At 35.1% G+C, this 24,538-nt stretch overlaps 1 protein-coding gene across 9 annotated transcripts in view; it reads left to right on the top strand.

Annotated features, from left to right (window-relative positions):
* Positions 1-24,538, top strand: part of KIAA1109 (KIAA1109 ortholog) — a 196,427-nt gene that overhangs the window by 163,362 nt on the left and 8,527 nt on the right. For 8 of the 9 annotated variants that reach the window (XM_032858342.1, XM_032858352.1, XM_032858359.1 and 5 more), the window contains 17 exons: positions 1,468-1,721; positions 2,282-2,497; positions 3,734-3,914; positions 4,439-4,640; positions 6,336-6,497; positions 7,640-7,779; positions 8,885-9,086; positions 13,461-13,661; positions 14,495-14,674; positions 16,898-17,035; positions 17,978-18,235; positions 19,171-19,321; positions 19,682-19,839; positions 19,943-20,135; positions 20,372-20,589; positions 23,281-23,532; positions 24,192-24,395. In XM_032858342.1, coding sequence (XP_032714233.1) covers positions 1,468-1,721; positions 2,282-2,497; positions 3,734-3,914; positions 4,439-4,640; positions 6,336-6,497; positions 7,640-7,779; positions 8,885-9,086; positions 13,461-13,661; positions 14,495-14,674; positions 16,898-17,035; positions 17,978-18,235; positions 19,171-19,321; positions 19,682-19,839; positions 19,943-20,135; positions 20,372-20,589; positions 23,281-23,532; positions 24,192-24,395 — 3,310 coding nt within the window. The remainder of the gene's footprint in view (positions 1-1,467; positions 1,722-2,281; positions 2,498-3,733; positions 3,915-4,438; positions 4,641-6,335; positions 6,498-7,639; positions 7,780-8,884; positions 9,087-13,460; positions 13,662-14,494; positions 14,675-16,897; positions 17,036-17,977; positions 18,236-19,170; positions 19,322-19,681; positions 19,840-19,942; positions 20,136-20,371; positions 20,590-23,280; positions 23,533-24,191; positions 24,396-24,538) is intronic. The other variant, XM_032858362.1, reaches the window with a different exon arrangement.

Here is a 24,538-nt window from a genome sequence, read left to right as displayed (position 1 = left end):
TCAGTCACTTAAGCATCTGCCTTCAGCTCGGGCCCTGATCCCAAGGTCCTGGGATTGAACCCCACGTTGAGCTACCTGTTCGGCCGGAAGCCTGCTTCTCCCTCTCCCACTCCCCCCTGCTTGTGTTCCCTCTCTCACTGTTTCTCTCTCTCTGTCAAATAAATAAAATCTTAAAAAAAAAAAAAAAAGAACTATGAGATTATGGAGAGCTTGATAAACATGCCCTTTTTTTTTCTAAATATAAACTTGGAAATAAATCATTTAAAGAACTGAAACGAGGGACTCTCCTAATTGATATTTCCCCATCCATTTTTTTTATTGAGACATGACATTATATCAGTTTCAGATGTAAAACCAATGATTTGATTTATTTGTATGTTTTGAAATGATCAAGTAATTCTCAAAGGCATTAATATTTGAATTGGTTCAAGTCCTATTTTTAAATAGTAATGTAAGCTATTTGTTTAAAAAAATAGCATATAAAAATCCCAAATTATAGAATAGATCATTAAGGCATGGTTAAATGTAAAATAAATGTAAAACAAAGGGATTGCACAGATTCTTACTTCTAAAAAATTGAAGATGTTCTGATGAATAAAATCTGTTTTACTTAATTACTAAATAACATATATTATAAAAAATAAGGAAAAGCTGAATTCTGTATGTAAGACATTTTTATTATAGTACTCTATTTTTGTGTATCTAATTTTGTTGTATTTAATAGTATCAACAAATTACATTACCTTGCACATAACACTTTACAAAGGCTTATCGCATTTTCAAAGGATATTTGAACAAGTCTCAAATTGGAAAAACAAATTAGGCCATAGGAAGTTTTGTTATTGTTGTTTTGTTTTGTTTTTGATCTACTTAAATACAGTGGCCTTCTGGTGCAATTCTCAGTGACATAGTGTTTATAATAAACTATTCTCCTTAAAAAATAGTATTTATAAATTTGATTCATATCTTTAATTACATAATGATTGACACATCTGTTGTCTACAGTTGTCAGTCAAATAGAGACTCTTTTTTTTTGGAGGGGGGGGACTCATTTTTAAAAGCTAGCTATAAAAACCATCCAGAAGCGTGAAATACTTTCTCAAGGGACACTGCATGCTCTTCCATCACTAATTACTCTCTTGCCCTTCTGATTTACAGTTGGTCACATTCTTTGCTTTGTCTCCACAGCATGTTTAACTATGCTTAAAGAATTACACATTATGTACTAATTAACAGGCTGATATGTTTATATAATGTAAAATTTCACTCTAATTTTTAGTATGTCAGTAGTGTGTCTGTGGTAAGACCTTCCTTCCTTGGTGTGCCATTTCATATGACGGTTCAGAGTGAGGAAATTGAACTCTTGAGAGAATTTTAAATGCTTAAACATATATTTTTGCTTTTTCTTTTTTAAAGTAAGAGATGTATAATGTGAACCTGACTCACATCTTCTCTTTTTACACTCAGTTTCCAGAGGAGACAGAACTGGACCTTTTGTCAGTAACCATTGAAGGACCATCCCATTACTCCGCAAATAGTGAAGGATCATATTCCGTGTTCAGTTCTCCCAAAACTCCAGGAGGCTATTCATCAGGCATTCCTTTCCAGCCTGAAGAGGGCCGACGGGATGACAGTTTGTCTTCTACTAGTGAAGATTCTGAGAAGGATGAAAAGGATGAAGACCATGAGAGGGAAAGGTTTTATATTTACCGGAAACCCTCGTAAGTGGCCTTTTTGTTTTGAGACCCATCGGTAATATTTCAGAGTCTAGAACTGAGCTTTGCAGAATTATGTGTAACTGTTAAATTTTACAGAAAAAAATCTTAATGTGCCTAGCCAAAGTGAGACTAAGAAACATAGCTATGGTTTACTAATGTAATTTAGCTCCATATGACATTATTTTTTTCTTTCCCTATTCTTTGTTCTTTTAATAAAATAAAAAAATAGCATTTCACAATTTGCAAAAATGAAATCTCACAAATGTAGAATATAGTTCATACATTGACATTCAGACTCCTCAATAGGAGTGATTATGCCTGTGTCCTCAGCACCTAGCACGTCAGCTGGCGCATAATAGTTACTGAGTGTATGGTTGTTGAATAAAATGTGACCCATCAAACTTGGGAAAAATTTCAATTAGTATGAGCTAATTGAGTAATATGTGTGATTTTATAAAATGGTAAAATTTTTTTACAGACTATTGCTCACATAACATATTGGGAAATAGTTTGTTGAAAATTCTTTGAATTTAGTAAAATGTAACAGTCAGTTCTTTCTCTAGACACACATCTCGTAAAAAAGCAACAGGCTTTGCTGCTGTTCATCAGCTATTTACAGAACGCTGGCCCACAGCTCCAGTCAACCGAAGTCTTAGTGGCACAGCTACAGAGAGAAATATTGACTTTGAACTTGATATACGGGTGGAAATTGATAGTGGAAAATGTGTTCTCCACCCAACTACCCTTCTACAAGAACATGACGATATAAGCTTGAGAAGGTAAGAATTTGGTCAAAAAAGGAACATTTAACTTTATTGCTGTTTCCCTGAATTACAAAACTTTTTCACCCATCTCCCAAAATACAGATTTAAAGAGTGGATTTAATCAGAGTTTTAAGTTTGAGTGGTTACTTGTATAACTTACTATTTCCTTAAACAAGTATATAAAATTTTCTGGCAACTAGAAATGCATTTCTGCTTTAGATTCTAACAATTTAATTAAAAGAGTTGTGTTTTTGTAATTCTCCTTTAAATAAGCCCAAATTTCTCAGTCTCTGTTCTTGTATTGTGAATATTTCTGTTTTAAAGAACAGTGCAGTACTCAGAGATTTCTTGGTTATTCAGAGTTTTGGTGAATTCAGAAAAAAAGCAAGATTGGGAAACTGGGGACAAAGAGTATATTGTATAAGTATATTGGAATGTAGCTTCAGCATTTATCTCCATCATTGAAAAAGTGGTGGTATAAATAGGTTTAAGATTAGATTATTTTTTCTTTGAATTTTTGCCTTTATCTCCTAATCTTAAAAAGAACTAAAGAAAATAATAATTGAGACAATAGATGGGAAGTTACTGGAGATGTCAATTAAAAAAGGGGGCAGAGTGCTGACAACTGTTGAAGCTGGAAGATGGAGCCATGGGGGTTTACAGTTTACCATTCTGTTTACTTTTCGCATGTTTGAAATTTTTCACGATAAAAGATTTTTATGGGCACCTGGCAGGTTCAGTCAGTAGACCATGCGACCTCGAGCCCCATGTTGAGTATAGAGATTACATTTAAAAAAAAAAAAAAAAAAGATTTTTAAATGGTTTTCTTTTCTAAGGAGGGTTTTATAAAATGAGAAGATAAAAAAGGCACTTAAACAGTTAAATTCCTACAAATGTAGTAGTAATGATAAAAAGCATGTTAATTCATTAAAATAGATTGCTGATATTCAACTGATTTTACCTGTGTAAAGGGCAATTTCATTTGGCTCAACCTAATACGTTCATGTGAAACACCTGTGACCTCAGGAAAGGCTAAAGGTGGCTGCCCTATGTAGTTACAGAGCATACAACATGAATGTCATCCATGCATGGTGTTAGCCAGTTTTGCTACAGGCACTAATGAGCTTTCCTTTTTCAGTTTTATTAATGAAGGATTATATTCAACTTGCTGTATAAGTAAAAGTTTGATTATAAACAAAAAGGAGATGAATGCCTTTTTTAAAAAGATAAAAATCATTTTTCTATTTATAGGAGTTATGATAGAAGTTCTAGGAGTTTAGATCAAGATTCTCCTTCAAAAAAGAAGAAGTTTCAAACCAATTATGCTTCTACCACCCATTTAATGACTGGCAAGAAAGTACCATCTTCTCTACAGACAAAGTCTAGTGACTTAGAAACAACAGTATTTTACATTCCTGGAGTTGATGTAAAGGTAAAAACCTTGAAGTCTAGGATTAGATTATTCTTCGCAGTGTTTATTTTCTATCATGTGTGTTCTTCCTTTACCAATTATATTAAAGTGAGACTTTCCAGCATTTTTCTCTGATATAACTATATTCTGAACTTAAGAAGATCCAAATTTCAGGTTTCCACTTCTTTTATACAGCTTCTTCATTGAACTTTGTTAGTACGAAGTTACTTTTTTATGCATTGATAGTCATATCATTTGCTAAACCTTTCCTTGTCCAACTTAATTAAACAACTATTTTTTAGATTATAGAGTTATAGACTCCTATAACATTAAGCTAGGAGGAACTTAATATCTGGGATGACTTTTTAAATTTTAAATGAAAAACAGCTAAGAATCTTGCTAGTATCACAGCATTAACTTGTAAAAAACTGGAACTGGGTCTTCTGACCCCTGGATTGGTATTCTTTCTTCCACATTTTTTTACATATGTTGGTTTTTCTCATCTCCATTATTTTAATTTTGAAAGTTTATTTGTCTTAATACAGTTGCATTACAATTCCAAGACACTAAAGACCGAATCACCCAATGCCTCCAGAGGATCTTCCTTGCCAAGAACGCTTTCTAAAGAGTCCAAGCTGTATGGTATGAAAGATAGTGCACCATCTCCTCCTTCTCCTCCTTTACCTTGCAATGTCCAGAGCAAGACTAACACCTTACTTCCTCCCCAACCCCCACCTATTCCCTCAGGTATTTCAGGAAAATATGCTTTATTTTTAATTTTTTTGGTAACCTTTTAGTCATCACTTACTTGCTCTATTGAGAATTTCTTGCAAATTCACATGTTAAGGAAAAAAATCCCATAGACTTGTCAATAACGATGGTATAAAACTCACATATAGAAGTCTGGCCCAACTTTTGGCTATTTTTCAAACTGATACTACCTAGGATATCACTGTTAAAAGAATCTTAATATGCCAAATAGATTATTTACTTAACTTTTTAGATCTATTCACTTGGAAAAATTTTTACGTAGTTCATATTTGGGAGTTTTTGATCTAAGTGGAAACATTAAACTTGTACTTTTAAGACAAAGTACATTGGTCTTAACCACATTTATTAATTATCTATTCCTGCATAACAAATGATCCCAAACCTGGTGGCCTATAACCTCAAACACAGTTTGTGGATCAGAAATACAGGAGCAGTTTGGCTGGTGAATCTAACTTGACAGTCTTCTGTGACATTGCAGTCAAGATGTTGGCTAGGCTGTGGTCATCAGAATGCTTAACTGGGCTTGGAAAACCTACTTCCATCACATCCCATTCACGTGGTGGGCAAACTGGTACTTTAGTTCCTCCCCATTTGGGCCTGTCCACTGGCTGTATTAGTGTTCCTGTAACAAGGGAACTGACTTCCCTGGAAAGGAGTGATCCAAAAGAGAACACAGATACTAAAGTTGCAGTGTCTTTCATGGCGTAGCCTCAGAAGTCACAAACCATCACTTCCACAATATCTTATTGAGCATACAGGTCAGCCCTAGTCAGTGTGGGAGAAAACTGTACAAGGGCATGAATACCAGGAGGCAAGGGCCACTGAAGCTATTTTGGAATCTGGCTACCGCACCACATGAATAATACCTTATATATATAGTAAAATTTCCCCCCAAAAAGGGAACATCAGGCTGAATAAGAATTAGTTCAAAAAGTTTCATTTTAGAGATGGAGTTTGATATATAAATCTTTTAAAATATCTAATAAATGTGATAATAATGCATGATATTTTTTATATCACTTTTGAATTGGCAAGGCACATCTATGCCCATTAAGTATAGGACAGATATTATCCCCATTTTATAAATGAGGGAAGTTCAGGTTCATAGAAGTTGAACTGCTTTTCTAGGTTTACAAAACTAATATATGTTGGGGGTGGAAACCTAAGCCAAAGTTAGCTGAGTCTTAGCTATTATATTCATTCTACTCACCCAGAAATATTTCCTTTCTGAAGGAAAGAGGGATGGGAGTCATGCAGGGAGGCTTTATAAAGATCTACAAGTTAAGAACTACAGGGACACAGGAAAACCTGAAAACAACATTTTTCCTCACTTAACAAAAAACATTGTTAGTCAAATTTCTCTATATCTTCTTAAGTGGACAAAATAATGCTAAATGAGACACTAAGCAAATTTTAAACAAAAAATTGAAGCAACATTTGTGACCTAGAGCAAGTAGGAATAACTTGTATCATATGCATCATTAATTATCTTTATATTCTAATATTAATATATCATATTTGTCAGTCTGTTATTTTTATTGTGTTCTTATATAGTTTAGGAATAAGATGCTTCACCTGATTAAACTGTCATACATAGTTCTGATTTCTCACAAAATTATTATATGTTGTATGGGAACTATTAAATTCACCTCACATTTGTAAATGTTTTAGCCAAAGGAAAAGGAAGTGGAGGAGTAAAAACAGCCAAATTATATGCTTGGGTAGCACTTCAGTCATTGCCAGAAGAAATGGTTATTAGTCCCTGCCTGTTAGATTTTCTGGAAAAAGCTCTGGAAACTATCCCAATTACACCAATTGAAAGGAATTATACAAGTAAGTATCCTCCTTACGTATTTACATCCCCATCACAATTTTTTTTTTTTTTTGAGAGAATGCAAGTGCAATTGGGGAGAGGGTTGTTGCAGAGGGAGAACCTTAAGCAGGCTTCATGCCCAGTCCAGAACGCAATGTGGAGCTTGATTTCAGGATCCTGAGATTATGACCTGATCTGAGATCAAGAAGCAGGTGCTGAACCGACTGAGCCACCCTGTTGCTCCTGCATCACGAATATTTTTAAAATTATATCACTTAGAAGGATTTTTAATGATGTTATACATTATGATATAATTCAGTGATCAAGAACTGTAGAACTGAAAAAGAACTTTAGAAATCATCTAGTCCTCATTTACAAATAAAATAAATCTTGGTGCGGTTATATGATTTTCCCACGGCCATAGCTAGTTAGAGACAAAATTAACATCTTTAATTCCTACATTGGCTTCCCTCTTGGACTGGAAACTTCTTGAGGGCAAAGTCTTAATTTTCTTTGCACAGTGTTTGTTATAATAGGAGGGGGATTGAAATTTGGAGAAATGAGCAAGAGGTTTGAATAGGGAAAGATGTGTGGAATGATGGGCTACAGAAGCACATTTCTGTGTGTTCATATCCCTGATCTCAGTAGTAGCATAAGAGAAAGGATCTTTTTTTTTTTTTAAGATTTTATTTATTTGACAGAAAGAGCCAGAGAGCACAAGTGGGGGGAATGGCAGAGGGAGAGGGAGAAGGAGAAGCAAGCTCTCCTCTGTGCAGGGAGCCTGATGCAGGGCTTGATCCCAGGCCCCTGGGACCATGACCTGAGCCAAAAGCAGACGTTTAACCAACTGAACCACCAAGGTGTCCCAAGAAAGGATCTTTTGATAAATAGTTTGCCCAGGGTGTCTGGCTTGTGTAATCTGTTAAGTGTCCAAGTATTGATTTTGGCTCAGGTCATGATCTCCGGGTCATGAGATGGAGTCCCCCATCAGGCTCCATACTGATCTTGGAGTCTGCTTAAGATTCTTTCTCTCCATCTGCTCCCCCAACCAGTCCTCTGCCACTTGCACACACACATCTTCTCTTTCTCTTTCTCTCAAATAAATAATCTTTAAAAAAATAGTTTGCCTTTGTCCTAATAATAAAACTAAATATTTTAACAGCTGTCAGTTCACAAGATGAAGATATGGGACATTTTGAAATACCAGATCCTATGGAAGAATCGACAACATCATTAGTATCATCTTCAACATCTGCTTACTCTTCCTTCCCTGTAGATGTTGTGGTTTATGTACGAGTTCAGGTGGATATACTTCATTTATTCCTTTTTGTTTTAAAGAAAAATGTTTTTCTTAAGTTTACTTGAATATTTCCAGCATTATTTCCCTTAAAGTTTCTTTAACCTTGGATTCATGGACCTTTAGTATACCTATAATGGCTTAGAGATCACCTGAACCTCTGAGAAGTATATGGACAACTTTATGTGTGTATTTACTTTTCTGCTGAGGAGGTTCATAGATCTTTGGGCTTTCAAAATTTAGACCTTATACTTCTTTGGTAAAAACAAAAATGTATAAGTTAAACCCCCCCTTTTTTTTTAAGAATTTTCTACCCTTTTTTATTATGACACCTGTGTTTCTTGCCATTATGGTCCTTTATGGGCAAATATAAAGTGTAATTAAGATGTAAGTCAAACAGTAGTAACTTTGTTAGATTTTCACTGAGTTATGGAATTTTTATTTAATATTTTATTGTAAAATGCAGTCTTACAACTCGCCCTTTGGGAGTATATTAGCATCTGATTGAGTCCATTTATTAAAGAGGATATGAAAACTGCTTGTAACCAAACTTTAGGCTTCAGTTTACCTTCAACTAAAATCTGATAATTTCAAGAATAAAAGAAACACTAATGGTCATCTATTCAAACTATTTTCTACAATAGCTGTTCACCCAAGAGGTCTTCAATAGGGAGTTTTGCATTAGCCTTTTGAAGAAATGATGAAAACATGTAATGGGGGAGGGCTTGAGAGTTTATAAAATTTCTGTTATTACCATAGCTTTTAAAAAATTTTAGTATAAGAGGAATTACTTCTTTTCAAAATTTGATTGTGAACAAGTGTAATATGAACATTGACATCTTTAATGTTCTGAATTACCTAAATAATCTAAATATGTATCACTCGAGGTGATTCCTAAAATACCATTTTGTTAATAAATTTTGGTTGATAAATAATGAATGTTTGAAAGAGCTAGGACATTAAACACAAAATCCTTTAAAGTCTCAAATAATTTGCTATATGTGGACTGAAATGGAAATTAATTACGTTTTTTGGAATCCAGTGTGAAATTTTTTAACTAGTACCTAGAAACTTTTTTTTTTTTTTTTTTTTGCTTTCTGCACTTTTTAGCCCTCACAGATCAAGTTTAGCTGCTTACCAGTATCCAGAGTAGAATGCATGCTAAAGCTGCCATCCCTGGACTTGGTGTTTTCTTCAAACCGAGGTGAACTGGAGACTTTAGGGACCACGTATCCCACAGAAACTTTATCCCCTGGAGGTAATGCTACTCCAAGTGGAACAAAGACCTCTGCAAGCAAAACTGGAATACCCGGTATAGAAACGCTCTTTTATTCTGCTGGTTGAAAGCCAAATACTAGAATTAGTATGTGTTTCTAAAAAAATAAATTTGGAAAAGGAGAATATATGGGAATTACAGCATTTATAGAAAAATATAGAGAGATCAAAGGTTTTTTTAGTATATTTTGGTACAAGGGAATGGCAATTGGTTAGCATTTTTTGGTTGGCTTGAATGTACACCCTATAAGCATCATGAAGTAACTGTCATATTATACATTTAAGTACTTTTGAATGTTTTATGCTCTATTTTTTACATTTAAGAATAATCAGTGTTACAAATGGAAAATAAGACATAAAGTGTTATCTTGCAAGAATTTATCACCGTGAATTAAAATGAGGGGTAGTGTGTGTGTGTATGTGTGTGTGTGTATTCAATCATAATTTTATGTATCTATCTATCTATATCTATATCTATATCTATATCTATATATATCAAATGTCCATTTCATGAAAGATTTTGTTTTTAACATACAACCAATAATTTCCTGGTGAGATAGTCACTGTTCACTTTATTAAAGCTTAGAGTCATTTCTGCCCTAAAAATCATAGAAAGATCGCATATGCAAATGATAAAGATTTTATTGACCATTTGTAAAGAGACTAGAATGAATGACAATTGATAATTATTAATAAGAGAACTATCATTAAGAGAGTGGTTCATAACCAGAGGTTAAAAAAAGCCCCCATGGGATATTTTGCATGTAGTGCATGTAGTGGCTAAAGCAAAACATTGCTTTGCAGTGTGAATCTTTGAAAGTTTTCATCGTAAAATAGGAAAACAGAAAGTTGATATTTTAGAAATAAAATTTTGCTAATGTGGTAGCCCACTGTCACACTTAGCTCCAGAATATTGCTGTTGGAATTGTGTTGTGGTCTGTAAAAATATTGGAGTTATAGTGTCAGTTTTTGAAGAACCTACTTTTTATTATAAAATTAACTCACTATTCATTATAGAGAATGTGGAGAACAAGAGTACTAAAAATGAAAATAATATCCTTTTATCAGAGATAACCAGTATTATCACTTCCTACCTACTCTCCGGCATTTTTGTAGATACAGTCTTCTTCCCAGGCAAAATTTAAATATGATCTTTTCTGCTATATATCTTCTAAAAACTTAAAATATAAGTTTTCCCAAAATATTAAATATTCATCTCTAAAATAACTTTAATGATTTCATGATAATCCATTATTTTGATTGTACATTTGAGACTACCTGAGCTTTTTGTTTTCTATTTTGTAAATAATATTGAGTTGAATATTTTCGTATATAAATCAACATCCTTAGGATAAATTCTTAATAGTGGAATTCCTAAGTCAGAGAGAGTGAACATTTTTAAAGTGTTTGATATGTTTTACTCTTCTAGTAAATATAAGATTTCTGCATCCTCATCACAGTGTGTGTAAACACCAGGTTCACTGTGTTCTTCCCAACATTACACTTTAAATTTATTTTTAACCATTGTTAATGTGATGGGCTAAAATGTTTTTTTTAATTTATTTTTTATTTTAATTATTTTTATTAACATATATTATTTGCCCCAGAGGTACAGGTCTGTGAATTGTCAGGCTTACACACTTCATAGCACTCACCATATCACATACCCTCCCCAATGTCCATAACATAACCACCATCTCCATACCCCCCCTTCCCCCAGCAACCCTCAGTTTGTTTTGTAATATTAAGAGGCTCTTATGGTCTGTCTCCCTCCTGATCCCATCTTGTTTCATTTTTTCCTTCCCTACCCCCCAAGCCCCCCACTTTGCCTCTCAAATTCCTCATATCAGGGAGATCATATGATAATTGTCTTTCTCTGATTGACTTATTCCGCTCAGCATAATACTCTCTAGTACACATGCCCCTTCAGATCACTACATTGGTATCTTTAGAGTAAATACTCAGTAGTGCGATTGCTGGGTCGTAGGGTAGCTCTCTTTTCAACTTTTAAGGAAACTCCATGCTGTTTTCCAGAGTGGCTGCACCAGCTTGCATTCCCACCAACAGTGTAGGAGGGTTCCCCTTTCTCCGCCTCCTCACCAACATCTGTTGTTTCTAGCCAAGCCTAGGAGTAAATCCCACTTGGTCATGGTGAATAATCCTTTTAATGTACTGTTGGATCCTGTTGGCTAGTATTTTGGTGAGAATTTTCGCATCCATGTTCATCAAGGATATTGGTCTATAATTCTCCTTTTTGGTGGGGTCTTTGATTTTGGGATCAAGGTAATGCTGGCCTCATAAAATGAGTTTGGAACTTTTCCTTCCATTTCTATTTTTTGGAACAGTTTCAGGAGAATTGGTATTAATTCTTCTTTAACTGTTTGGTAGAATTACCCTGGGAAGCCTTTTGGCCCTGGGCTCTTGTTTGTTGAGATATTTTTGATGACTGCTTCAATCTCCTTACTGGTTATGGGTCTGTTCAGGTTTTCTATTTCTTCCTGGTTCAGTTTTGGTAGTTATAGGTCTCTAGGAGTGCATCCATTTCTTCCAGATTGTCAAATTTGCTGTCATATAGTTGCTCATAATATGTTCTTTTAATTGTTTGTATTTCTTTGATCTCTCCTCTTTTGTTCATGATTTTATTAATTTGGGTCCTTTCTCTTTTCTTCTGGATAAGTCTGGCCAGGGGTTTATCAATCTTATTAATTCTTTCAAAGAACCAGCTCCTAGTTTCATTGATTTGTTCTCCTGTTCTTTTGGTTTCTATTTTATTGATTTCTGCTCTGATCTTTATGATTTCTCTTTTCCTGCTGGGTTCAGGAAGAGGGAGAGGGAGAAGCAGGCTCCCTACTCAGGAGCCCAACTTGAGGCTCGATCCCAGGACCCTGAAATCATGACCTGAGCTGAAGGCAGACACTTAACCAACTGAGTCACCCAGACACCCCAGCAGTATCTGTTGTTTCAAAGGATCTTTATTGAACTTTACTGGGGTGTGGGTCAGTGCCAGGGGTTGAAGAGATGGTAGTGAACCTAGCTAGCAGATATGTTGCTGCTAATGTTGACCTGAGTCGAATTTGGAGAAACAGATAATAAGCAAACAAGCATATTTTAAGTGGAAATGTGAAGTGGGTGAGTATGGGTTAGCCAAGCAGAGAGTTAGGATGATGAACACTTTAGGTAGAGAATACAAAATCCGTGAAGCAGGAAAGAATTTGGCAAGTTTAAAAAACAAAAACAACTAGTGTAAGTGGAGTATGGCAAATAAAAGGTAGATTGGTATGAAAAAGATTTAGAGAGACGGGAAAGAGCCAGATCATGTGGGGAAGCCACTGAAGGTTAAACAGGAGAGTAGACGTGAGATTCTGATTTATACCTTTGGAACACCACCAGTCCAACTGCAGTGTGGTAGTTGATTGGAGGAGAACAAGAGTAGAAGGAAGCAGGAAGAACAGTTGGCCATTTCAGCAGTACCAGAGCTGATAACTGCTTAGACTAGAGTAACAATAATGAGATACAGGGAAATGGAGACAGGCTTAGTATATGTTCCTAGACATGAAATGACAATGGTAATAAATTGCATGATAGAGAGTTAGAAGTGGGAAGGATGACAGATAACTCCCAGGATTCTGGCTGAGCTGTGTCCTTGGAAATGTCACTTACTGGAGATGGGGAGACACTGGAAGAAAAACAGGTTGGGGGTAAAGATCAAGAGTTCAGTTTTGGACTTGGTAAGCTTTAAATGCTTGTGACACATTCTAGTAGGATGCCAAGTAACCAGTTGCAATATGAATCCAAAGGAGGTCTATATATTTTAGAAATACATATTTTGAAATTATTAGCAAAACCATATAATGTTCTCCTAAGATGCTTTACTCATATTTTTTACATTTAAAGTGTATTTTGGATTAGTCTGTACACCTGTGGTAAGTGGTGCCATGGGGATACTTGCTTCTTCTCAGAGAAAGAGATTTTAACTTTCTGCATTTGTGTATCTTACTCTATTTCCACTGCTGGCTATGGAAATGTGGACTCCAGTTATATGATTTGGATTTTTTATAGTTTGTTCTCCCCCTTCGCTTAAGCCCCAGCTATTTTTTGGCTCTTCTACTGCCTGCTTGCAATGGAGCAAAGGAGAAAAGAAATGGGAAACTATGGAGTTGGCCAATCAAATGTCTAAATAATTGTCTCAAAGATGAACATAGTATTAACCCCAGTTAACAGAAAAAATTAATTGGAAAGTACATCTAAGTCTTTACTTTGATATGATGGTTTTAAATCTACGATCAATTAATGTTTGTGTATTTCCATTTTAATTTCAAGTCTTGTTTGGTTCTTAATAATGTATTAAGTGACAGGCTTTTGAAATTTTCTGTGGCTTATAAATATTTTGGATTTCTGGTTTTCATTATAGGTTCATCCGGCCTGGGCAGCCCTCTTGGCAGAAGTCGACATAGTAGTAGTCAGTCAGATCTGACCAGTTCTAGCAGCAGTTCATCTGGTTTGAGCTTCACTGCATGCATGTCTGACTTTTCCCTTTATGTATTTCATCCGTATGGAGCAGGGAAACAAAAAACTGCTGTTTCTGGGCTCACATCTGGATCAGGAGGACTAGGTATACTTAGAGTGTTTCCATCTTTTTGAATTTATAGCACCTTTTGAAGCTTTGATCTTTTTAGAAATCGCAGTACCTTTAATAGTGATATAAAACAAGATCAGAAACTTCATTTTTCTTCTGGACAATATCCTGTCTCTGCATAAGTAGAAATATGAAATAAATAATTCAGGTGAATTAATTATATAAGAATTTTAAACAGTATTTTGTAAGTGACATATGCAGCACAACAGTCTTTGGATTTAAAAGAATATTTATGTTACTTAAATATTTAAATGTTCTACCACATCATTATTTGTATAAGAAAATTGTATTCTACAAATAGTAAATTTTTAAAGTGTGTGCATCACATTTGTCAATTTAAAATGAAACTACCTTCTGCTGCTGCTGCTTCTCCTTCTTATCATTATTTAGCCAACTTAAATTTCACTGTCATTTTAAAGTGCAGATTTACCACTAAAAATGTATGAAATGTTGATATTAGTGAACATCTCTTGATTTACTTAGAGAAGTAACAAAAACATATACTCCATGTCAGTGCTAGTTTTTGTTGGGAAGTATTATAAACATCACTATTGTTTATGGGCTTGAAACTATTAAATTTGTTGTTGAGAATGCTAATACTCATTAGATCATTCTTCTTAAATTTTTAGCCTCACTTAAAGTGATTTTAATTGATGGCATATTCCAGTGTATTAGATAATTTCATGTAACTAGATAGTTGCATATATATACATATATATATATATATATATATATATATATATATGTATGTATTTATGTGTGTGTACGTGTGTGTGTATGTTTGTTGTGTTTGTGTTTTTGTTTTAAAGGGAATGTGGATGAAGAACCCACTTCAGTCACTGGTCGAAAAGACTCACTCAGTATAAACCTTGAATTTGTAAAAGTGAGTTTGTCTCGGATAAGGCGTTCAGGAGGTGCCTCATTTTTTGAAAGTCAGTCTGTAAGCAAGTCTGCAAGCAAAATGGACACCACACTAATCAATATATCTGGTACTTGTATAGTTTCTAAAAATGCTATTTTTTGGAATTAAGTAAGGGTCTCCTTTTTAACAGTGTTTATATATTAAATACATTTAATAGTATTAAGCTTTTAGTGATGAATGATTTAAATGAGAGGAATTACATTCTAGGCCAACGTACTATCTTAATTCAAGTAAGCAACGTTAGGAATATGATTTCTAGGTAAATGCATAGAAATGTCACCCAAAGGCCAAAATATGCTTAGTTAAATCACTGAAAAGTTTTCTTCACTTCTCTACCATGAATAGGTAAAATTTCTGATTTTTCATTAGCTTAGTTTTCTGATTGTGAATTCTTGAAACACTAATGACGGATGTTGGTTAAAATTTTTTTACGTAGTGTCATGAGATCTTAAGCTGTGTACGTGTGTATTGCTAGCTTTGTAACTAGCCATAAACCTATGGACAAATCAATTGCTCATTTTCTTTATGTTGCAACTTAACTGTTTAAAATTATATGCATGTGGAATATTTTGAAGAGTTGGGAGTACTATGGGAGTGAAAACCTTTAAAGTTAGTAATTGCACAAATATAGTAAGTACACTTAGAGCTAATATTCAACAGACATACACTGAGTCTATATGTTACAGTGAACTTGTGCCGCTACTCTCCTAGATGATTCAGGGTGCCGGCATGAATAAGGAAAGGTCTTAAAAGTAGACAAATAAATGACAGTGCAGTGTGATTAATGCTGTAATGGAGGTTTATATAAAGAGGAAGAAATGAATTGTTTTATTCAGGAGATCAGAGAAGGAAGGCTTCACAAAAGAAATGATATTTGGGCCACATCTTCAAAATTATGTAAACAGATTCTTGGCTATAGCAACATGGTCTTTAATGGTACAGAAGCATAAAAAAGTATGCTCTTGGCTCATACTTCATTTCACTGAGGCAAAGCATAAGCGTAACTGAACATTTAACTGTTGCATAGTTAAATGTCCCAAGGGAGAGAGGAAGTGGCTAGAGGGAAAGCTGGTAAAATAGAGCAGGACTAGATTGTTGGGAGACTCCTATGGCAGGCTAAGGAACAGGTTCTGATCCTTTGGGCAGTGAAAAGCCATTAGAGGTTTTTAAGAAATGTGATGACAATACTGTGGCTAAAGATGACAGTATTGTATTGTACACTTTAAAATCTGTGAAGACCAAAAAAAAAATCTGTGAAGATAGATCTCATCTTAAGTGTTCTTACCACACATAATAAATTTGTATATGGATTATAAAATAACATGTTTGCATTAAAAAAAGGAAATGGGATAATGCTTCGGATCCGTGTTTTAGAAAGAGTCGATGGCAGCGTGAAAAATGTGAGAGATGCTTGAAAAGACTGTTGAAATAGACCAAACAATAGGGATTAAAGCCCTGAACTGTGACAATAAAAAAGAAGAGGGAATGGTTTTGAGAGAAATGGAACCCACAAGCTTGAGTACAAGTTGTGTAAGGAGTAGAGGAGACAGGAATGCCTCGAGTTTTTAGCTTAGGTGACTGAAGGGACAGTGGACCATCATTAACTTAGATCAAAAATAAGGAAGCACCTAATAGGATGCTTATGTGGGAGAGCCTGGTAGATAATTGGCTGATGGGCTATGTGGATATAGACTCAGACTGAAACAGAAATGTTGGTTTGGGGGATGCTGGTGTGTAACTCCTTATGGAAGAAACTCTGGTGGAGGAACAGAAGAGCATGTAAAACTGGGGCAGAAGAGTGCTCAGAGCAGAACCCCAAGAAGCAACCATCACAATGCCTTCAGACTGACAAGTCCCTGCTCTTTGTCTAAAAGGAAAACAGTAGTTCTTGCCACACACTATTTGGTTTGCAACTACTTTTGAGGAAGTTTGTGTTCCTGGCCATCCCGATTATTCCATTTCCATATTTGAGAAGAACCCTGTGTTAAACTGAAAGCTGTCAATAAGTCTGATCTTTAGAACTTCTCAGAATTTCATGATAAACTGACAGTAGAATTCCAAGTTGCCCTCACCTCAAAAAAAGAAATGGGAATAGTGTAAGAATGTGCTATTTTTATCATTTGTGGAAGGAACAATATCACTTGCTAATCATACCATGTGACTTTTTTTGGTATTTCATTGTTTATAACATTATTATAATTCAGTTGTGTAATATGTCATACCTACCATACGACAATATTAAAGGTTTTGGAATCTGTTCTCTAACAGATTTTGTTTATTTATGTATCAGCTGTATGTGATATAGGGTCTGCCTCCTTTAAATATGATATGCGTCGACTCAGTGAAATTCTGGCATTTCCAAGAGCCTGGTATAGGAGAAGTATTGCAAGACGCCTATTCCTTGGAGACCAAACTATAAATTTGCCAAGTAAGCTTGCTATGTAATTGTAATTATACTTAGGTTACTTTTAATTTTGATTATAGTAGTAACAAGAATCAATGACTGATACCACAAACTTTGTCTTACTTGCTAAGTTGTACCATGTAATTCATTCACTCATTCAGCAAATGTCTGCTGAGTGCCTCTAATGTGCTAATCACTGGGGATACATTGGTATTGGAGATCACAAAAAGCTTGCCCTCTTAGACATTGCATTCACCAGGCTGATATTCTATAATGATTATTCTATAATTTGCAAAATCTGAAAATGCAGAAATACCATCTAACTGTCCAAATTAATCATGGTTAATTAAGCATGGGAAACAGAAGATGTTGGGGATATGCTATCATGTTGCCTGCATTATTTTCTCTTAGACTTAAATGTTGTTCTAATAGCATACTGTGTAAGTGAAAGGTAGAGTTAACAGGATGCAGTAGAAAATAACTAGAAATCCAGGTCTGAGTCTATCCCTTATTTATTTATTTATTTATTTATGAGAGAGAGGGTGCACACATGCATGACGTGGTGGGGGTTGGGAGGGGCAGAGGGAGAGGAAGAGAGAGAATCCCAAGCAGGCTCCCCACCCAACCCGGAGCCTATCCACGGCTGGATCTGACAACCCTGAGATCATGACCTGAGCTGATTTCAAGAGTCAGATGCTTAACTGACTGAGCCACCTATTCCGTTATTTGTAAAGTCGAAAAAAGAGTACCTGTGTTGCCCCTCTCGTGAACTTCCATGAGAATTAAATAGAATAACATGCTGGAATATACTTTGCAATCTATAAATTGCTGTATATTTCTTAAATAGAGAACTAGGAGGAATATATGATTAGAAAAGGTAGAGCCATAAAATTTATTATTTTATAACATGAAGATTGTACCCTGATTAATTTTGTTCTATTAATTTTGTTTTTACTTTTCTAACAGCATCTGGCCCAGGGACACCTGATTCCATTGAAGGCGTAAGCCAGCATCTATCCCCTGAATCATCAAGAAAAGCTTACTGCAGGACCTGGGAGCAGCCTAGTCAGTCGGCCTCTTTCACCCACATGCCTCAGTCACCTAATGTATTCAATGAGCATATGACAAACAGCACCATGTCACCAGGGACAGCAGCACAGAGCCTAAAATCCCCAGCTTCCATAAGATCAAGGAGTGTGTCTGATTCTTCAGTTCCCCGAAGAGGTAATACTGTTCTCTTTGTTATCAGTATCCCTCCAGAGCCTGCAAGATAAAAATCTTAATTTGTTGATCCCAGATTTCTGCCTCAACTCTAGGAAAATATTAATCTTGCAGATTTTTATGGAAGATGGTGGTGGGGCGGGGTAATACCCAAAACCATAAACAACAAACACTTCAAAGTATTTGCCAGAAGAAGAGAAAGCTTGGGTGGCTAGTTGCTTTAAAAAGGGAAAAAAAGAGAGGAATGAGCATATTATTAGTTTGTTCCACATGGTAGAGTTATTGTTAGAAGTAAAACAAACCTACAACATTGTAAAAGATGTTTAATTTTGAAAAAGTTAATTTTTTTTTTTCCTGAGTGTCAGACTCATTTATGAAAAAGTTAATCTTTGGTATTCATCCATTCAGTCATTCTTTTATTCAGCCAGTGTTTTTTGAACTCTTTTATGTGCTCAGCACTCTATTTGTATCTGAACATATAAAAGTGATATAAGAGTATAATGAATAAATGCAGGATTCAAGATTCACACTGAGCCCACAGGAACCGAGCAGATGGGCACCTCAGCAGACATCTGCATTTCAGAATGGTCCCTGCCTTCAAGTCCTCTATTTGGCAGCAGCAACTTATGATTTTCTCCTTTGTTAAGAAAATCCCAGGGTGATGATCTGTGCTTCTGCACCCCATGCACACCAGAATTTCCTCATATAGAATGGATATTGTAAAGAAATGTATAAGCTTTCAAGAAGACTAACAGCCCTTACTGAATATTCAGTAAATGGTAGCTACTATTTTAGAGGCAAAATGGCAGCTATTAAATGTTAGGTTTTAATTAAGAATACCATATTTTTATTTTCGGGACGATAGTGGTAAGAGTGATAACTTTTAATTCTCTGAGCACCTATGTGAGTGAATGTGCATTTGATTTTCCTGTTTTTAGATTCACTTTCAAAAACATCAACTCCTTTTAACAAATCGAACAAAGCAGCCAGCCAACAAGGGACCCCATGGGAAACATTGGTCGTGTTTGCCATCAACTTGAAGCAATTAAACGTTCAAATGAATATGAGTAATGTAATGGGAAATACAACGTAAGCTATTCAGATATAAGAAAAATTAATGATTAGTTGTAATTTTTCTTATAGTAAAGCAATTTAAAATCTTTTTAATACTACAATGTTTGAGACAGTAGAAAAAAGCTATAAATTGCTTTATCTTAAAAATATCTTAAAGATATTGTAATATAAAACTACATGGAATATGTACTCTAAAGAGAGAAAATTATAAGGAAAACAGTGTAATATGCTTTATTATCAATATTCAAACATTTACCACAGTTTTTGTAAGAAATGTACTATTTTATCAGACTTTTTAAAATCTTCTAACTCCTGTTTTAATTCATGACATTGAAAACTGTCTGTCTAATTAACAACCCTTTTTCTTTTCTCCAGTTGGACAACTAGTGGTTTGAAGAGCCAGGGCCGTCTTTCAGTAGGAAGTAATCGAGATCGAGAGATAAGCATGTCCGTTGGTCTGGGAAGATCACAGTTGGATTCTAAAGGAGGAGTAGTTGGAGGGACCATAGATGTCAATGCTTTGGAGATGGTTGGTATGTTGAAATTTTACAACTGAAAACAAATTTTTGAAAATTGATTTTGGTAAGTTTTCCCCATTAGGCATTTCTATGAAAGTAATTATTGTTTCTATTTTAGCTCATATTTCTGAACATCCAAATCAGCAACCTAGTCACAAGATTCAGATTACTATGGGTTCTACTGAAGCTCGTGTTGATTACATGGGCTCAAGTATCCTCATGGGTATCTTCAGTAATGCTGATCTGAAGCTTCAGGATGAATGGAAAGTAAATCTGTATAATACACTGGATTCAAGCATGACTGATAAAAGGTATTTAGTAAAATGTTACTTTCTGGACACTTTGTGTGACTGCTTTTAATATGTTTTCTCTCATCCAGTGAGAAAACAAACAATTCATTTTTCTGACAAAATGACTTTATATTATGCAACTAATATGAAAGAAAAAGCTGGGTGGAGAAGGGAATTTTCCTTGTTTTTTTAAATTTGTTTGCTTCTTTTTTAGTTATCTTCTGTAAGATATATGATAGTTCTGTTTTATGCTTTAGTGAAATATTTGTCCATGGAGATTTGAAGTGGGATATTTTCCAAGTAATGATATCAAGATCAACTACACCAGACCTGATAAAAATAGGAATGAAGCTCCAGGAATTTTTCACACAACAGTTTGACACCAGCAAACGAGCTCTGTCTACCTGGGGACCTGTTCCATATCTTCCACCTAAGACAATGACTAATAACCTAGAGAGAAGTTCACAAGAACAATGTAAGAATTAGAGCTAAGCCTCTATATATGCTTTATCTTTCACCAAATGTTGTGTTACAGTCTTAATTTAAAATAGTATCTACGTACCATACTTAGAAAGTGATCCACATGCTCTTTATTCTATTTACTCAGCAAGTACCTGATTTCCTACTTGCCGGTAGAATTAAAGGCCATCATTTGTGAAGTCATGACATATTACCTCCTTCCCCTGCCATAACTCACCTGTAACCATACCCATTCCATGCTCTTGAATATCAGTTATGACAATACCATGTTCTGGTTTAGAACATGGGCTGTGGAATAAAAATGTTTGAGTTTGGATTTATTAGCTGTTTCATATTAGGCAGATTATTATTTTCACTCAGGAATTCAATCAGCAAATCAACTATATTCTTAAGCATTGTTTTAGGCATAAGAGATATACTATTAGGCAAAGTTCCCACCCACATAAAGCTTTGTTTTAATGGGAGAGATAGACCATAATTAATTTGCTAACTAAATTTGTCAGATAATTTCAGATAGAAAGGCGTGCTAAGACAGCAGGGGAAGGAGATAAAGAATAATAGTGTGTGAGGCTAGCTAGTTTAGAAAGGGTGGTCAGAGAAGCCTTTTAAAGTTCTAGGCTAGAAAGATCTCTACTGGGGAAGAGAGTTCTGGGCACAGGGGCCTATCAAAAAGTGCAAAGCTCCTACCGCAGAAGAAACTCGGCTTATTCGAGGATCATTAAGGTGGCTGCTTCGGTGGAACAGAGTAAGCAAGCAAGAAAGTGTTGGACATGAATGGCCACAGATAAGATTTTGAATATGATGGCTAGCTATTGGAGACTTCTGAACAGTTTTCATATTTGATTTACCTTTTCTTAAAATACTCCTTTTTGAAGAATCACTCTGGCTGCTGTGTGAAGAATAGACTATAGGTGGCAAAGAGTGGGAGTAGAGACCAATGCAGTAATGCCCATTAGTGTTGTTGCAAGCATAGTTATATTAAGAAGGCTATTGGAAGGGTCCAGGCAGCAAATGATTGCAGCTTTAACCAGAGAGGTAAAAGTAATGAAAACTGTCAGAATTGGGATTATTTTATTTTATTTCATTTTTTTAAGATTTTATTTATTTATTTGACGAGAGAGAGAGATCACAAGTAGGCAGAGGCAGACAGAGAGAGAGGGGGAAGCAGGCTCCCTGCTGAGCAGAGAGCCTGATGCGGGCCATGATCCCAAGACCCTGAGATCATGACCCAAGCTGAAGGCAGAGGCTTAACCCACTGAGCCACCCAGGCGCCCATGGGGATCATTTTAAATAACTCTTTATAATCACAGAAGCAGTACATGTGCATTGGAAAAGCCTAGGAAATACATACAAGCAAAAATTGAAACATCACATTCCACCCAGAAATCATCACTCTAAACAATTTAGAGTATATACTTTCAGATAATTTTCTATAAACCTATATAAGACATATACTTTTTACCAAAATATTGTTCATATTGTTTTATAACCTTGTCTAGTGAATAGTATCCAAATAATATCTATGTACCATAGAGTATCAGTACCATATATGTATCCAGTTTTCCATTTTGCTAAATATTTCTCTCCTCTGGCTTTCTAACCACATCCTATAAATGACCTAAAATTATTCTTAAAACTGGTTTGTCTAAACCAGTATATCAGAGTCAAGATCCCAGGTTAAATCTGGTTATGTTCCTTTACTCTCTTAATTCAGCATAGTCCTTTTTCTAATGACCTAACTTGTTGAAGAGACTTGGCCAGTTGTCCTATCTTCTAATTTTATTTTTCAGTTGTTTGCTTATAGTTTCATTTATCCTGTTCCTCTAATTCCTATATTTCCTTTAAACTAGAATTGGTGGTCAGGCATATACAAATTAGAGAGAAGTTCCCCAAACTCCTGACCTAGATTCTTAAAAAAGCGCCCTTGTCTTGAAAAACAAACCAGGCTTAGGGAACTGTTTTTAGATTAAAGGAAACTAAAGAGACATGCTAACTAACTGGAATGAGAGTTGTGCAAAACAGCCAAAAAGGACATTATTGGGATAAGTGAGAAATATAAATATGAATGTTACATCTGATTAGTGCTTCTCAAACTTTAATGTGTACCTGAAACACTTGGAAATCCCATTAAAATACAGATTTGGTACAGAAGGTATAAGGTGGACTTGTCTCAGTTTCTGTCTAACAAGTTGCCAGGTGATGCTGATGCTGCTGGTCCTCAGACTTGAGTAGCTAGGCTATAAGCGAGTTTTAAAAAAAAAAAAAAAAAAAAAAGAGAGAAGACCTCTATTTGACTTATAGATCTTCTAATCACTAGTTCACTTAACTCCTCTTCTGCTTCACTTGAAAGGATTCTAGATCAAATCCCTAATTTACAGAGCTATTGTGAGAATTGTATAAAAGTTAATGCCAGCACTTTATAAATCATGAATCATTACTGAAGTGTTAAGTTGTAGTTATTATTAGCAAGTTACTACTTTCATTAGTTTCTATCCATCCTTACGCAGCATCTTTTCCCAGACTATATTTTTGTTAGCTTCTACTTAATGTTAACAGGTATTGAATTGTTTTTATCCCTTACCCGCGTCACTTCAGCTATAGAAAATAGCCACTTGCTGCCTTCCTACCTGCCATTCAGGGTGTTTGTGAGGCCTTTGAGAATAAGTGGTTTTTGGTTTTCTTGCAGTGCTCGATGCAGCTCATCATCGACATTGGCCTGGAGTATTGAAGGTGGTATCAGGATGCCACATATCCTTATTTCAGATTCCATTACCAGAAAATGGAATGCAGTTTGGAGGATCAATGAGCTTACATGGAAATCATATGACATTGGCTTGTTTTCATGGTCCAAATTTCCGTTCAAAATCCTGGGCCCTTTTTCACTTAGAAGAACCAAATATTGCTTTTTGGACCGAAGCTCAGAAAATTTGGGAAGATGGTAAACTGACACATTTGTAACTTTTACCTTTTCTTACCTTCTGATATGATTATAAATGACAGTAATTTTCCTTTCTCATGTCTTTTGTCTGTTTTCATTATATTTTGAAGTCCAACTCTGTTCTCATGTACTTAATATGTCAAGGAGTTCATTGCCAGTGAATCAATATCTGTAAAATCTGAAACATGTTAAAGGACTTTCTTCTGAACTTGCCATCTTATTCTGTTTCTAGGCAATTAAAGTTTCTGCTGTTGTGGCTGGCCACAGTCATAATAATAGTTATTATAAATAGTATAAAAATATAAAGACTCATGGTGGTAGTTTAAGGAAATAGTCAAGACTAAAACTATAACCTTTATCAGTAAGGCTAGGCTTTTACCTGTATTTACAGTGATAAACCTCCTTCCTTTTAGTTATTATTTCCTAATCTGTGATTTCTTAATGATGAAGGAAAAAAATGGATGCTGCTCATCACCAGGGATAAATCCAGTTATAACTAAAAGAAAGAAAAACTATTTGTGATTTTTTTCTTACTTCTCACTTTTTTTATACCCTTATCTATGTATGAGTTAACTAAATCTATTAATCTAGAGTCACAACTGTTTCCTTGCATCTAAATGTAGTTTGTTAACATCAAGAAACTTTTATTTTTCTTCTAGGCTCTAGTGATCATTCTACATATATAGTACAAACATTAGATTTTCATCTGGGCCACAATACCATGGTTACCAAACCATGTGGGGCTTTGGAAAGTCCTATGGCAACAATAACCAAGATAACAAGGCGTCGCCATGAAAACCCACCCCATGGAGTAGCAAGTGTAAAAGAATGGTTCAACTATGTTACAGCCACAAGGAATGAAGGTTAAAAATTTATTTCTTTGGAGAGATTTTTCTTTATTTGGAGCTCTGTTGCCTGTGTTTAGAATTTAAGTGGAGGGAGAATGTTCAATTCTTTAATTTAACTAGTTTCATTTTACTCATAAATAACAATATTAGTACCTGAT

Source organism: Lontra canadensis, unplaced genomic scaffold (assembly GCF_010015895.1).
Source record: "Lontra canadensis isolate GAN:19392208 unplaced genomic scaffold, GSC_riverotter_1.0 scaffold1, whole genome shotgun sequence".
NCBI classification, from domain to species: Eukaryota; Metazoa; Chordata; class Mammalia; order Carnivora; family Mustelidae; genus Lontra; species Lontra canadensis.
Note: the sequence above shows the minus strand (reverse complement) of the source record. Positions and strands in the feature narration are given on the sequence as shown.